Below are 17,057 nucleotides of genomic sequence, written 5' to 3' on the forward strand. Positions count from 1 at the left end.
CATTGAAGTTGGCGGCAAGAGGTTAACAAACCTGCGCTTTGCTGACGACATAGTCCTCTTCTCCCACACGTCATCACATCTGCAACAAATGCTGCAAGACGGCGAGCCTTGAGGTTGGACTTACAATGAATAGAGCGAAAACTCAGTTGATGACGAATCAAGCTAAACATAGCATAGTAGTAGATGGGCAGGATATACAATATGTCGACAAGTACGTTTACTTGGGCCAGATACGAGTAGCATCCTTCGAGAACAGGTGGTCTATCGAAATCGACAGACGTATCGAGAACGCCTGGAAGAGCTTCTGGTCCATGAAAGCGCTAATGAAGGGTGACCTTCCCTTGTGTCTTAAGCGCAAACTCCTTGACATGTGCATCCTGCCCATCCTAACCTACGGTGCACAAACTTGGTCATTAACTGAGGCCCTAAAATCGAAACTCAAGGTTTGCCAGCGAGCTATGGAGCGTAGTATATTATGTGTTCGTAGAACTGATCGAATCAGAAACACGGAACTACGCTCCAGAACTAGAGTTGCAGATGTAGGCGTCAAGACCGCTAAGCTTAAGTGGGACTGGGCGGGACATGTCTGTCGCATGCACCCGGAAAGGTGGGCCAAAATGGTTACTGATTGGGACCCACGGAGCACCATAGGCGGTGCAGGCCGGGATTCAGGCAGACCAAAAAGGAGATGGCGGGACGACTTGGACGTATTCTACCCCAAATGGTGGGAAAATGCCGATGACGGTCGAGTGGAGAAAACGAGGGGAGGCCTTTGCCCAGCAGTGGGACACCAAAATAGGCTAATAAAAAAAAATAAAAAATACCTATCAAATATTAATACGGTCAGTTTGTTAGTTATTTATACATGTATATAATCTTACGGTAGGTAATTTTTCTAGAGATGTGTGCGGTGTTAATAGTGTTGTATTATCAACTAAGCGAAGCAAAGGACCAACGTTCATAAAAATAAATTAAAACAAAGCACCATGTATGTTGCATCAGACAAGTAACGAACGAGCCGCATTGTTTGCATAGGTCCCGACAAAAAACGTCTCCTTTTAAAATAAAGTCGTTCCCTTTTAAGCGCATTAAAATCGCATTCCGTAAATGGTATCGGATAAGGCACGTGCCGCGCTCAAACATCGCCCGCGTCCGGCCGAGCCGGGGCCGGCGCTGCAAACATCAGACAAGCCAAGACAGAACAAACTGGCACACGATATCTACATTTCGTCTCCGCATATTTGCTTACTAATACTGTCTCGAATGTGTTGCACTTCTTATCTGTACCGGGACGAGTAGTCCGGATTACTCATAATATTAGTTCTTAGGCATTTACGAAAAGAAAGCTCTTAATGATGTTTGTTGCATATTTGAACCATGACGTAACCCGCACCGCACGCGCCCCTGTCGACAGACAATGCACTACCTAACCTTTGTTCTACTTCGTTGGCTAGCTAAGTAAAAAGCAACAACACAAACGAATGTCAATAGTAGTTACTTAAAGTTACAGCCTAGGGTAATTAAACATTGACTATAATTTACTTTCTTTCCAATAGACATTTATGGCTAGGTTAACTAAGTGTAAAAGTCAGTAGAATGTGCAGATTTGGGACGATGATGAGCGCGAGCGCAAGCCGGGCGTCGAAGCACATGGCCTCGGTTCCCGTTACACCACTCAATAACATTATACGCCTAATGACAACCACATTCGCCCAGCACTCAACTGCCAACGCTATTATGAGTAATTGGAAACGCTAGAACCCATTCCGGTTAAAATCTCTGCGACCAGACCAGTGTCCTGCACACGCGTGTTATTGTATCCCAACGGTTCATGTTTGTATGTTTAGGCTGGTAACATTTACGATGGAATTAAAACATATTTTTATTAGTAAATCTTATCTGTAAGTACCAATTATTAGACACGTATTTACCTATAAGTACATACATAAGTACATAGGTAATAATTAATAATGGACAAGGATGGACTTTACCCTCTCAATTTGTTAGGTTAGGTATTACAGGTACAATACATATAGGTACCTACATATGCAATACGATGATAAAATACATGTTAAAATCTAACAGGGTAACTCTAGGTATACATAACAGGCACATTCCACGTTTACGAGTAAGGAAACTTTATTTTGGTCATGTTGTGTAAGTAAAACCAAACAGGGAAATAATAGGATAGAGCTGTACTGCCATAGTAATTTTTTATTTTATTTTTTAATCTTTATTAAAGGGCTTTTTCGAGTGAACGAATATGTCGCCCCATAGTAAATTTTGTAACCAGAGTAAATTCACTGCCATCTATCGACACACTTTAGAAGTAAAAATGAAGATTTATAAAAATACGATAAAATGTATTTAAATATGGATAAATGTTTTTTTTATTTGCATTAATTATTTTTATATGATTTGTTAAAATTGTTAAATAAGAAACGAAACCGTCAACGCCCTCTATACGAGAGTAGGCCAAAGGTAGTGGCGTCAGCTGATCGAGAATCAAATTTTCGTGATTTTCGTGGCACGTTTTTTCCTTAGACTGTATCCATTCTATTACGGAGTTATATCTATCTATGGTAAAATATACTTTATTTCGCTTGGGCCAAAAGAAACAGTATGAAGATTCCATACAAGTGTTTTCCTTGCCCCGGTGTTTCTCTTACCCCACCTGACCTTGCTAAACTAACTATTTTCTTATGAGGTACATACCTAAGTTAACAAAGAGACAAAAACATAAACTGTTGTTATGAAATTAAAATCCCCATATAGCAAATTTCATCGAAATTGCTAGAGCAGTCCGAAATCCCGGAAATATATATACATATTCTCGTACATATACCTATACAAGAATTGCTCGTTTAAAAAGGTATAATATAATATAGAATAGAATAGAATTTTATTGGTATTAATTACATTTGGTGTCAGTTACATAACAATAATTACTTACAAAACGACCACCTTTTTTCTATACACATATAGTATTTTTGTCAAAATATTGAAAAAATATAGTATTTACTGGAAAAAAAAGGCACCAATTTGAGGCGAAATTTAAATCCAAGTCGCATACGATGCGATATCGGTGACATTTGTATACCCCATTCTTGAGTGATGAAAATATAAGTAGTATTTTTCGTACTATATTGTTTTTGTATAATATATAGTACAAGTGACTAAAATATACTACGATACTATATATTATAGTATGGGTGGCAACCCTAGCCCAAACCCTCATGTTATTCCTGGAAGTTCATGTTACTCCTTCCGGCCACTAGAAATAATAATATATACGAGAGGATAGTATGAATTATCGTTCAAAAGAATAATATGAAGAGTCACGCGCGCACACGTTGAGGCAGGCGCGACCTTGACGCGACGTGCTCTTGCGGCGCGCGGCGTCGCCAGCAGCCCGCGGCGCGGCCGCGGCGATTCAGCGATTTGTATTAGCGATCAATGAATTAATCTGAACAAAGTCATTGCCAAGGACGGAAACGATCCACGCCACGCTTTGCTTCGGCTTTTGTTGATTGATTCATTGAATTAGCGAAAATTTATTCCGATATTTACATATATGACATCGTATTTTAAAGATGCGTGTCCCACGCCACAGTCTTATTAATTGATTAGGTTTTTATTAGTAATTTTTGCGAAATTGACAGAGAATTTAACAATAATATACCTAACAATTATGTACCTTGTGTTCTATATCTCGCCTTATTCCTGCTACATAATCTGAAGGCCGAATAATGATAAATGCCGATTTGGAATACTGTTCGATGTACTTATTAACTAACATATACACAAAGTATTTCAAAATGGACGCTCGGCTGACGTGGATAATTTATCTAATTGAGTGGTGTGTGGTGAGCTAACGTACGGTGTGTTGGCGCAGTCGAGATGGCGGAGATTTTCACGGAGGGGCGCGAGTGCGTGAACTGCGGCGCCATCGACACGCCGCTGTGGCGGCGCGACGGCACCGGCCACTACTTGTGCAACGCGTGCGGCCTCTACAACAAGATGAACGGCATGAACCGGCCGCCCAAGCAGCCCCGCCGGCTGGTACGTCAGCGGCACGCGGCGCACGCCGTGCCCGCGCCCGCCAACGACGTACGCAGACATTCCTCCGCTCGACACAGCTAACACTCGCCCCGCACCACCTTTCACACCGCCACCGCTATCGCCCCACGCCCGTCAGAAATCCGCGCCCCGTCGAGCGTCCACTTCCCCGACTCGTAGTGACAGTTGTATTAGTTGCAGTGGCCGCGGAGGGGACCCCGCCGGGCGCGGATTTCTACAAAGGCTTCCTGTATAACGGCGTCGCGTCGCCGCACGCGCACTCTATGCCCGCGCCTGCGCCGCTGTGTGCGTCGTCGCACGCCGGCCCTTCCCCCTCTGACTACAAAACGAAGAAAGGGGTACGTCCTCCCCTAATCTCGATCCGTCCAATCCTTGCATCCGATCCCGCAATATAATGCATTCGCTTTTTAACACATGTTGCTGTCTCTTCTCTACCAGGCTTTAATCATCACGCATGATAAAATAAAATTAAATGTAAGTTTTTATCTACTCATTAAAAATCAGAAACATACCTAAATAAAAATACTAACCAGTACCTACTATCGAAGTTTTAATAGTTATCGCTTCGACTATATACCTAGTTAATATAGGTGTAGTCAGATGTAGAGAGAACAGGTACCGTAGCCGAGATGACAATCGTAAATCATCTTCATAGCGTTGTCCCGGCTTTTTGCCAAGACTTCGTATGTATATCAACAAATGCCTACAAAAAGTAAAAATGAATCAGGATAACAGATGAAACGAAAAGCCGATGTGATCATTTCCATTCATTATTTAACTTTCGTTTAGCGTTTTCCATAAACGATCGTCACTTGGCTAGGTCCCCAAATGGACACAAACAGCCGATAGCCATTAAAATTTAGTAGTATGTACCATGTATGTATGTATGTATGTAAAATTTAGTAGTAGTATGTACCTAATGTAGGTAGTAGTGAGATAACAAGATGGACATGTGAATGCACAGATGGGAACGAAGAGGCCTGGCCTGTCGTGCAGCAACTGCCACACGACCATGACGTCCCTGTGGCGTCGCAACGCGCACGGCGAGACCGTGTGCAACGCCTGCGGCCTCTATTACAAGCTACACAACATCAACCGTCCTATGGCCATGAAGAAAGACTCTATACAGGTAGCTGTACATTTTCTATCTAATCGATTCAATACAAATGCCCGGGCCAATTTTTAAACAAGCATGACCCAATAGTTGGCTGCTTAACATTGGCCATAATGGCCATACAACTTTTTGGTGTAGGTTGGTCCAGGGGTTTTCCACAAATTGTGTTTGAAATGGGTAAAAAATAAGGGTCCACTTGGGAGCATAATTAGTAATTATAGTAATAATTTGGGATGATTATCAAATATTTCATTGACCTACCATCAGAAGGAGAGCGAGATTTTAGAGAATATTTGTATTTCTACTTAAACTGCTTAATTTCCCTAACTCGGCCGCCGCATCCTACCGTAAGTTTTTCGAGTAAGCTTTTTGCATGCGGCAACCCACCCTAATGTTATTGCCGCTTAACATAACGTCGCATAGATACAAGTACGACGCCCGGATACGCTTGGACAATCGCACGCGGCGAAACGACTGCGGTTGCAGTAACACGATTCTTACCGTATTGTCACATTGTGTGCAGCTAAAACACAATTTTAAAAAAGAAATCATACCATTTTGACAGATTGTTTTTACCGTATTTCAGACGAGAAAGCGAAAGCCTAAGAACAGCCTGAAAGCGGAGCGCACCTTGAAAAATTTAAGCCAACACTCTCATTCCACTGCGGTCAAAATGGAAAATCTCTGTAAGTATTTATCAACAATACTCAGTATACTAACAGTAGCAGTAGTAGTAGTTTTACTACATGTGCCGTACTCAGCTGACAACAAAAATAATTTATAGATATATGTAGATGTATCCCTAGGTTTAAGAAATACTAATACATAATTTTGAATTAAGTTTTACTAACCACATTATGAGTGTAACTTACTTGCAATAAATGAATTATATATATAGTACAATGTACAAGCACGGACAGCTGATAATAAAACAAGTTGCGAATATAATCTCATTCCCAATAAGCCACATAGTAAATATGTGTATAGAATATGGCAGGTTTCCCGATAAACTTAAGGTAGCTATCCTGCGACCACTATAGAAAAAGGGCGAAAAATCGTCGATTACTAATTACAGACCAATAGCCCTTTTACCGGTTTTTTTTTTCAAAAGTAATCGAGAAATTTATATATAATAATCTTAACAACTATTTTGAGGCCAATAATCTATTTTCACATGAACAAAATGGTTTTCGAAAACAAAAATCAATAAATATGGCAATCTATGACTTACTGAATATTATTATGACTAACATAGATAATAAGGTGCCTGTAACCGCTCTTTATATGGATATGACCAAAGCCTTAGTAAAATACTATTGACTAAGCTGTACAGATATGGAATCCGGGGAAATGTTTTTAGTTTATTTGAATCCTACCTAACGGGGAGAAAGCATTACACTCAACTAGACCATATATGCGTCCAGACCAAAAGTCAAGTAACGGCGTTATTCGATCTCAGAGAAATGAAAGCAGGCGTCCCGCAAGGCAGCGTTTTAGGACCACTCTTATTTCTAAATGATTTCCCATTAGCACTGTCATATTCGCAGGAGAAGACTTACAGACTTACGAGACGAAAATAAACTATTCCTTAAAATCGCTTATTGAATGGCTGAACAGTAATAACCTTCGCATTAATTTAGACAAAACCAAAATAATGCACTTTAAGCAAAGAGTAGATAAAGTGACGGATTTAAAGGTATCATATAATGGACATAAAATTGATGAAACTGACGTTACAAAAATTTTAGGATTAAGCTTAGATAATAAGTTAACATGGAAATATCAAATTGACCATATAGGTATGTAAGAAACTTAGTGTTGGGTGGAGAGGCGGATGAAAGAATAATTATATTTCTAATAATAAACGTTTGTTTTATTTTCTTAATCACACATTAAAATTAGATCATACACATTTTCTCAATATATCAGAATTGACAGAGTATAATAAGTGACACACATTTAAAACCTTGTAGTAGTGATGTGCCAGTACGTTCATGCAACTCCAACACTCCTCCTCACGGCACTACTGCAGTAGGCCCAGTTTGCTTCTTAGTGTAGTTAGTCTGGGCCCTGGTAATGCCTTTGTTAACAAGTCAGCCTCCATCTCTTCCGTGCACTTGTACATGATGTGTAGGACACCTTGTTTCACACAATCTTTTATATAATGCATCTTTAGATCGATGTGCTTGGATTTGGAGGATACTATAGGGTTGTGTCCCAATTTTATGGCGGCTTGATTGTCGCTCCAAATTGTTATTTGTCCGAAATCAATGCCTAGATCTCTGAACAGTGATCTTAGGTGAACAGCTTCTTTCGCAGCTTCTGTGAGAGCTGTGTACTCCGATTCTGCTGTTGAAAGGGCCACGCTTCTTTGTTTCTTGGATGCCCAACTGATAGCTGCCCCAGCGTATTTGAAAGTATAACCAGAGCAGGACTTTCTGTCCAACTTGCAAGCACCCCAGTCAGCATCCGCCATGCCTTCAATGGCTCTTGTGACTTGGAGTAAGTTAGGCCGACGTCAGTTGTGCCTTTTAAGTAGCGTAATACTCGCTTAGTTGATTTGAAATGCTCCGGTCCAAAACAATCGTTAAATCTAGATAAATAGTTAACGGCGTACGTTACATCAGGTCGGGTAGCAACTGAGAGATACATCAATGTTCCAATTAGGTTTCTGTAAGGTAAGTTCTCTTCTCCTCCTATAATATTAGGCTCCAGATTTAAATTAACTTCCATAGGAGTAGTCGCGGTTTTGCAATCCTCTATCTTAAATTTCTTCAATGTTTCTTCTATAAACTTCTTTTGGGTTAATTTTATTTTATTTTCGTTGTAATCCAAATCAATTCCGATTAGACGTTTTGGTTGTCCTAAATCTTTCATTTCGAATTGTTGGTTTAACTTTTTCTTAATTTCGGCCAGTATTCTCGGGCAAGAGTAAGCAATAAGAAGGTCGTCTACATATATGGCAATAATTGTCTTTTCTCCTCCTTTGACTAATATGTAGACACAAGGATCAGCTTTCGAGGCTTGAAATCCTATTTTCTTTAGTTCGGTATATAATTTTGTATACCATTGCCTTCCTGCTTGTTTTAGTCCGTAGAGGGCCTTTTGGAGGTGACATACTTTTTCTTGTTCAATACTTTTTATATCTTCTAGCATGTTCTTTGCCTTGTCATACAAAGTAAAATAATCCTTGTCGCATGCCTCTACCATAATTTCGGCTACGTATTGCGCGGTATATTCTGGAAACTTCATGTATATGTTTTCTGCCAGGTCGCCATTCAGGTATGCCGTCGTGACATCCATTTGGTTAAGTTTTAAGTCCTCTTCGACTGCCAGTCCAATTACAGATCGAATGGTACTTAATTTGGCGACTGGTGCAAATGTCTCATTGAAATCGATTCCAGGTCTTTGTCCAAATCCGCGCGCAACAAGTCTGGCCTTCTTTATCTCTCCTTTTTCGGGAGTCCATTTGTTTCTTAAAATCATTTTATGGTCAATAATTTTCATATCCTTCTCTTTCTTAACAATTTTCCATGTTCCATTCTTTATATGGGCTTTTATTTCCGCTTTGATAGCGTCATGCCATTCTTCACTTTTGAGATCTTTTTCGCACATAAATGTAACCTCATTTATGTCTACATCTATTGGTTCTTGATTCTCGTCAGAATATGAAGACTTATTAGTCAGATCATAATCTTGATGCCAAGTCGGAGCTTTTCGTTCTCTACGGGGTCTTGGCTCTTCGTTTGTAGAACTTCTGATGTTTATTGGTTCATGACTTGTACCTTCTCTAATTTCAGGTTATACTGGGTCTGCGTCGATTTCACGTTCAATATCTTCAGGTTCTGCAGGTTCCACGTCGACTTCAAATTCGTCATCTTCAGGTTCTGGTTCAGGAGGCGTGACTACAGATTCATGGGTAGGTTTTGAAGAGAATTCAACTTCTACTACAGGTAAGTTTTTCTTCTTCTTTCTTTGTTTTTCCTTCCTCTTGATTTCTGTATTTTGTGTATTTCTATTAACCTTGATATTTCTTTCAGGTCTCACACGTTCCTGTTCTTCCTGTTCTTCGAAAAAATCATCGTAGTTTTCTTCGGTACGGTCATCATCCTCTTTATAATACATTTTGTCAATGAACTTCACGTCTCTGCTTATTACAATACCTCGTTTCTTAGGAATGTAGATGCGGTAACCTTTTGCTAGCTGTGCATAGCCCATGAAGACTCCTTCTGTGCATTTTGGTGTAAATTTGCCTTTTCTGTGTTTGTTTAGGACAAAAGCTTTACATCCAAATACACGCAGGTGATTTCCAGATGGAGTACGGACCCGTCCATTTTTCATATGGTGTACAACCTTTCAGGGCTTTAGCTGGGCTTCGGTTGATGAGATAGTTCGCTGTATATACTGCTTCGGCCCACAGTTTTTGAGGTATATTTCCTTCGATCATCAAACACCGTGCTCTGTCAAGAAGAGACCTATTTTTGCGTTCGCTTTTGCCATTCTGTTGAGGTGTGTACGGTGCCGTGAGCCTTCTCTTGATTCCATGTTCTTTAAGAAAGTTATCAAATTCTCTATTGCAGTATTCCGTTCCATTGTCCGATTGTAAGCCTTTTATCGGTTTATTATGAAACTTTTCGACTTTGCTTTTGTATTCCTTAAATTTCTCGAATACTTCGTTTTGTGAGATATAAATGTATATGTAAATGTATATGTATATGCAACAATATTTAGTGTAATCGTCCAGGAATGTTAGGAAATATTTCGATCCGGCTAGTGTTTCAGTGTTGACGGGCCCGCAGACGTCACTATGCACAATTTCCAGCGCTTGTGTAGATTGTGGTCCGTCTTAGGATGAAAATTCCAGTCTGGCCATCTTCCCTTTGATGCATACTTCGCAGTCCGGTAAATTTCCTAATCCTAGTTCGAGTCCTCTAATCAGTTTCTTGTTTGCAGCTAATTTCAAGTCATTTTCGTTAAGATGTCCAAGTTTACGATGCCAAATTTCAATGTTGTTAACCGTTTTTGCTATATTTGCTTTTTCTCCCTTTGTGTAGTACAGGCCATTTTCTTTCGTGGCAGTTAGAGTTACGTTACCTTTTTGATCTTTGACGTATGCCTTATCTTTTGTGAACAGTATAGTGTTTCCTTTATCAGTGATCTTTGCGACTGACATCAAGTTTGATGCCAAGGCAGGTACGTACAACGCATCATGGAGGTTAATTGTTTCGTTGCAGATATTTATACGTACTTTGCCTTTTCCTTCAACTTTAGCGATGTGATTTTCAGACGCTAGGCGCAAAGTTCCAGTTTCAGAGTTCATGTTCTCAAAATGATCTTCCTGTGCACACATATGGGACGTGCAGCCGCTGTCCAGCCACCAGGTATCTGCAGAGGTGATGGACAGACAAGTAGGCGTGATGCTGAAGTTTTTCTCTTCCCTTTTGTGGAATTGTTGATTTGGTTGAGGTTTATTTTTCTTGCTCCAGCATTCCTCGGTATTATGCCCCTTTTTCTTATATTTCTGACAGTATTTTGGCTTTTTCTTGGAATAGAATGCACCTTCTCTTCTTTCTTTTTGCGTATCTTGGTTTTGTCTAGCTTCGCTTTCTTCTATAATTTTAATTTTCAGCTCTTCAGGCTTTGGTAGGGTATCTCTCGATTCTACCGCTATTCTGAAGTTTTCGAACGAAGCAGGTAAGCTGTATAGCATCATTATACTTAGTAGATCACTATTTAAAGTTATGCTCATGTCTGCCAGTTTATCTACGGTGTCCATGAAGTCGTTTAGATGTTCGCGGACGTCACCGTTATCATGCTTTTTCAGTATGAGATGCTTTAGCAGTGTTACTTTTCTTGCGGGACCAGTACTTTGATAAATGTTTTTCTGTTTTTTTCAAAGCTCGGATGAAGTTTTGCAACTTTTTATTTGCTTCAGCTCTGAAGGCGAGATGAGTAGTAATAATTCTGACCGTGCTAGTAGATCTTTGCGTAGAAATTCTTTCTTCTCCGTCTCGTCGCTAGTTTCAGTCGGCTCGGGTATCTCTCCACTTGCGTATCCCCACAGGCCATTTTTGATTAGCACTGCTTGCGCTTGGAGATACCACGTATCATAGTTTTCTTTTGTTAGGGCTTCGATGCGATGGTACGACGACGAAGCGGTTGCTGCCGACGTGCTCATTTTGAACGAAGTTTTATTTTCACCGACTACATTTAACTAGCCAACCACGCTCTGCTACCACTTGTTGGGTGGAGAGGCGGATCAAAGAATAATTATATTTCTAATAATAAACGTTTGTTTTATTTTCTTAATCACATTAAAACACATTAAAATTAGATCATACACATTTTCGCAATATATCAGAATTGACAGAGTATAATAAGTGACACACATTTAAAACCTTGTAGTAGTGATGTGCCAGTACGTTCATGCAACTTCAACACTTAGTTCATTCTCATACGCGCTCCATCATCTTAGGAAAGTAGTTAACCAATCTGCTGTCATAACTTCCTATCACGCATACGTCACGTCAACTTTAAGATACGGGGTAATTTTCTGGGGAAACTTAACAGACAGAGATTTAGTATTTAAAAGCAAAAAAAAAAATGTATACGATCTGTATGTGGTTTAAACATAACTGAATCATGTAAAGCTTTATTTACTGAATTAAGAATATTAACTTTTCCGTCGCTTTATATATATATAGGTATATGAAACAGCATTGTATGTAAAAAATAATATAGGTCAATACACAAACTTTTACAGTGTACGTAAAATTGACAATACAAAAAATAAACTGTATAAAACAGCTCTTCTCTCAAAAAGTATATTCGGTATGGAACCTCGAATTTGTAATAATTTACCAGAAAGCATACGGAAGCTACAGGACGTGCATATATTTAAAAAAGAACTTTTCGAATTCCTAGTAAATAAAGCATATTACTCCATAAAAGAATACCTAGATGACTACGATATATGACATATATTTTAATTGTGTTTGAACTGTATATTAATAAAATTGTATTTTAATTTTAAATGTAATTTAATGCTAATGTAATGCTAATTTTAATGGTGATATTACGTAATTTTATTTGTAATTTATTTATTTTATAATATAACATTTTGCGCATTTCCATATTAATTAGATTCTCGTTCTCTTTGACATTTGTATGCCAACCGGCAAAACATAGTGCTCAATGTATACCTACACCTAAGACCCATTTATACCTATGTTTTACAAATAAAGCATTCTGATTCTGAAAAAAAAAACCAATATCATTTATTTGCAAGAATACTTAATTTTAGTTACAGGATGTTATTGTAGTATATTGAACAGTATTCTATCGTGATTAAACGATGCGCAAATTATATAGTACCTACTTAACAAATAATTATCAGTCTAGCACATATGTTAGACTGAAAATAATTCTATTATTGAATTTAATTTTAATGCATGCAATAACAATTACAATTACGATTAATATATTTCACTTGGACTAGTATCAATACTTTACATCACATTGGTTGATTATAACTACGTTACATAAAATTTATATTGAATTTGATTATTATAAGTATGTAATATTAATTATTTGCATTATTGTGCTCAATATACTCCTTGACACTATAAAAACAATGTTCTAATAGAAAGCTTGTCATTTTCTTCCTTAATTCAGTTGTATTTAGACTTCTTAAATTGACAGGCATACTGTTGTATAGTAGGATACACATATTATAGGAGTTATTTTTGTATATAGCCGTATTGCATCTTGGCTGATATATTAGATTTTGATATTGAGATCTCTTGAGTCCCTGAGGGTCTTGCACTCTTGACCCATCGGTAGGGTGCCACATTAGAATTCTTTGGCTCCACTTCCTTGTCTTGCATCTTATAGTGTGACCTGCCCACCTCCATTTTTGCATGTCTATGTGGGTGAGGATATTTGCTACTTTTGTTCTGGTTCTTATATGGATCTTACATATATGAATTGGACCCATAGTAAAAGATGTTTAGTATGACCTACCTACATATTTAACCCTAAGAGTATGATCTAACATAACAAAATCACTCTGTATATAATATATAGGTATAATACTTATATAGGAACAAATATTTGTGATAAACACACAAATAAATGCCCTTACCAGGATTCGAACGCGCGACTTCCTGCTTCGTAGGCAGGGTCACTACCGAATGCCGGTAGGAGACCATCTTTTAAACTTTTGTTTTTAATTTTACAGTACCTTTGCGTCGGTACTGTAAAATTAACTAACCAATTTATTTATAGGTAAGCAATAAGTATGATGGGTAGGAAAAATAAAGCTAATGCTTGTAATTGTACAGTGGACGCGGGAGCAACGGCGGCGTCGACCGTGGGCGAGAGCAGTCGGGGGCTGTCACTGGGCTACTACGTGCAGCAGCAGCTGAAGCGGGAGCAGCCGCCGCCGGCACACGGTGGCGCACTGGCGCACCACGCGCACGCGCCCGCGCTGCTGCACCACGTGCACGCGCAGCAACTCTACGAGGACGAGTTTCGACGCGCGCCCGAGTCCGCTGATCGCCTAGAACGCCCCACCGTCGTCTCCATTGGAAGCTGAGCTCGTCCTCTGAGAATCCTGACACCTCCGACGAGTCGCTCGAGGCGAACCTTTCAAGGACCGCGACGACGACTACGGCAATCTATCAATGGTGTTTGCGTGATCGTTCAAATAAAGAATGAGTTTCGGAGACTTTGGTTAAAAAACCTACTTAGTACCTACCTACCTATGTGCTAAACTCAAATCAGGGTACAAAAGTACAATGTCATAAATATTTGCTGTTGTTATACGTATAAGTAGCGATTCATTAATATGTCATCAACGTGACACTACGGCGGAACAAACTGGAGTTAGCTAGGAAGACTCACCGACTCCTTGCGTAAAATAATATGTTTTAAACGTTGAGAATAATAATATAGAATCTCACTTAGTTAAGCAATTGCTTTATTTAGTAAAGTAGTTTAGGTTAGGAATATGAGCGAGTTCGACCAAAGAGTCGTAGCTAGTTGACCAAATATTCAATGTGTACAGTCGGATAATTATAACTTTGTAAATATTTACACCTTCCGTATTCGAGGATAATTTACTAGACACGTTAAGACTTTAAACTTATAATATACATAAATATGTATGTACCTAGGTATATAGTTTTATCTAAATGTCTAAGATGAAAATGGTCCGCCAGATTGAAGGTCACAGTTTATGTTGTCCGGTGCGATGTAATCATTATTTAGTTTATGTAGGTTATTAAGTTGATATATTTGTAACTGCAATTACATTAGGTATAAAAGATAATTACTGACAACATAAGTGAGACGAATTTAAGTTAAAATACTGAGCGTCACATTTAGTTTAATTGTTTGTTTATTTTTGTTACCAAATATTAAACTCTTAAATAGTAGGAGTAGGACTGCCTTAAGCATTCCTTCCACACGCGCTAGTGCTAGACGTCAGCCGGCATCATCCCGCCATACCTGTGTAAAACGCTGCAAGGAGGCTATCGTCATGTTTTATATTACCAACTTCTTGTTGTAGTGTAACGCCAAACTCCATGACTTTGTTAAACATTCCTTAAATTTATAAGCATTATAGAAATCATAAGATATTTTTTTTTGTTCAATGCCTGCACCTATCACTGTTTCTGTTTAGCCTGGTGGTTGACTGGTAGAGAATGCCTTTAGGCATTAAGTCCGCCATTTGTACTTTATTTGTTATATTGTACAATAAAGTTTAAAATAAATAAATAATAAATAAGATAGTCTCTAATTCGACTGATACTTGTATAAATGAAGATGGATTGTGTATAAGCAACGTTTTTGAACTCGCATCAACTAATAGACGTGAAGTCGTGAACGTACACAGTAAATACACATATTGTATTGTATGCTGAAACATTCCTTCCCTATATTTTATTTATTGAAGTTTTTGTGTGCCGGTAAATGCAATACATACAGTGAATGAAAATTTCCAACTTTACCCTGCAGGATAAAGGTCGTCACTGATCAAACATTCATCAAGAGCAAAATGGCTCTGTGTATAACGTATTCACTCATTAAGAGCAAAACGGCTCTGTGTATACCGTATTCACTCATCAAGAGCAAAACGGCTCTGTGTATAGCGTATTCACTCATCAAGCGCAAAATGGCTCTGTGTATACCGTATTAGTAATCAGTGATAATCAAACAATGAATTAATATCTGAGAACTGCCCGTTTTTTCCATTATGTATAATTTTTACATGATTTTTCAATAGGGACAAATGGGTTCTCTGCCTTTTCGCCGAAAATTGTATTGCTGAATTTCACTTACCAACCAACTTTTCGCAGAAGTCTCATTTGGCCGAATTTCATTTCCCAACTTTACATAATCCAACCTAACCTAACCCAACCTAGTAAGTCATTTTCATTTTCCAACTATGGGGTTGGGAAATGAAATGGTTGCGAAATAATTATTTGGTAAAAGTTATTCGGCCAAATGAGACTTCTGCGAAAAGTTGGTTGGCAAGTGAAATTCGGCAAAACAATTTTCGGCGAAAAGGCAGGATCCCGGACAAATGGCACAATTACCCTCCACGGCGATTATGGACGGTATAACGGTACAATGTTGATAATGGAATTTCATGCTTAGTAATATAGTTACGGTCAGGCAAATTGAATATCTAATGACGCACTTTAATCGAACGTTGTCAGAATGTGCCGTTAAGCAAAGAGTAACTTAATGCGGCTTGGTAATACGGTGTTACTGCCATAACGTAGTATTCCAACACGTAGAAATTCTACCCTCATTGATAAATTGCACATAAGTTGTCTAGCTAAACCCGGAACGGAGTGGTGTCGCCCTTATTGACAACTGACAATGTGATAGGTACCTTTAGGCTGAAAACGTTACACATATATAATAACCCCGATAAATTTAACATGATATTAACATCTGTACATTATTATTTATTATATTATTTGTCTGGACTTACCTTCAGTGCCTTTTAGATTGTACGCTAGAAAATGATGTCTGTGAAAAGGTACGAAATGGTACATTGACCGTAACACTGTTAACCGGCTGTTAAGGATTTCAATAACACTAATTTTATTTTTTTCGAAAATATGAATAGTTCGGTCTTAAACAAAGGCTGCAAACATATTAGACGATAGATCTGATTATAACCTCTCTAAAGTGTCATGAAAGAGTTCCTTATATTGTTGATGTAACTCGTTTGTATTTTATTTGTGTAGTAAGAAACTGCATGTTAAAGAAGAATATTATTAATATTATTATATGTATTATGACGTCAAATAAAATTTATACTGGCATTTGATTTAGGTAATTTGAACGAGCTGTATGTGAAAGAAGTGGTTTTTGCTGGCATTAACTGAAAACGTTTCCTATTTCCTAACGTTTGGTATTTATAAGTAAATAAAAAATATACATTTTAGCTGATGCCAACATTAGCCACCCCTTCTTTATGTTACACCGTGTAAATATTATGTTAGCGATGCTTTCAATTAAATAACTACCCTCAATATATTGAATTTATTATTATTTTAGAGGATAGTGGACCACTAAACTTTTTTTAAACAGGTATTCGTAGAATTAGTATCGTATAGTGATACCAGAAGGCCGTTGCGAATCGTATATCGTCAAATGCCAATTAGGCCACCAAACGAAGGAAAAACATAAGGGAAATAATTCGAGTATAAGCGAGTTTTGGCATAGTTGTAGGGAATAGTGTGTTCAATGGTTCCTTTTTTATAGTTTTCGTAAATAACTCGTAGACGAAAAAATTGACAAATGTCAAATACAGTGTGTAAATCCAATACGGGCAATAAACACA

At 38.4% G+C, this 17,057-nt stretch overlaps 1 protein-coding gene across 5 annotated transcripts in view; it reads left to right on the forward strand.

The window, feature by feature from the left end:
- The window catches only part of LOC134754289 (transcription factor BCFI-like), an 82,111-nt gene extending 65,365 nt beyond the window's left edge, over nucleotides 1-16,746 (forward strand). For 2 of the 5 annotated variants that reach the window (XM_063690520.1, XM_063690515.1), the window contains exons 6-9: nucleotides 3,896-4,110; nucleotides 5,045-5,209; nucleotides 5,781-5,880; nucleotides 13,537-16,746. In XM_063690520.1, coding sequence (XP_063546590.1) covers nucleotides 3,896-4,110; nucleotides 5,045-5,209; nucleotides 5,781-5,880; nucleotides 13,537-13,790 — 734 coding nt within the window. In that variant the 3' untranslated portion in view covers nucleotides 13,791-16,746. Of the gene's footprint in view, nucleotides 1-3,895; nucleotides 4,111-4,254; nucleotides 4,419-5,044; nucleotides 5,210-5,780; nucleotides 5,881-13,536 lie in introns of all 5 variants that reach the window. The other 3 variants (XM_063690516.1, XM_063690518.1, XM_063690519.1) reach the window with 3 other exon arrangements.
- The last annotated feature ends 311 nt before the right edge of the window (nucleotides 16,747-17,057 follow it).

The sequence above is a fragment of the Cydia strobilella genome, chromosome Z (assembly GCF_947568885.1).
Source record: "Cydia strobilella chromosome Z, ilCydStro3.1, whole genome shotgun sequence".
NCBI classification, from domain to species: Eukaryota; Metazoa; Arthropoda; class Insecta; order Lepidoptera; family Tortricidae; genus Cydia; species Cydia strobilella.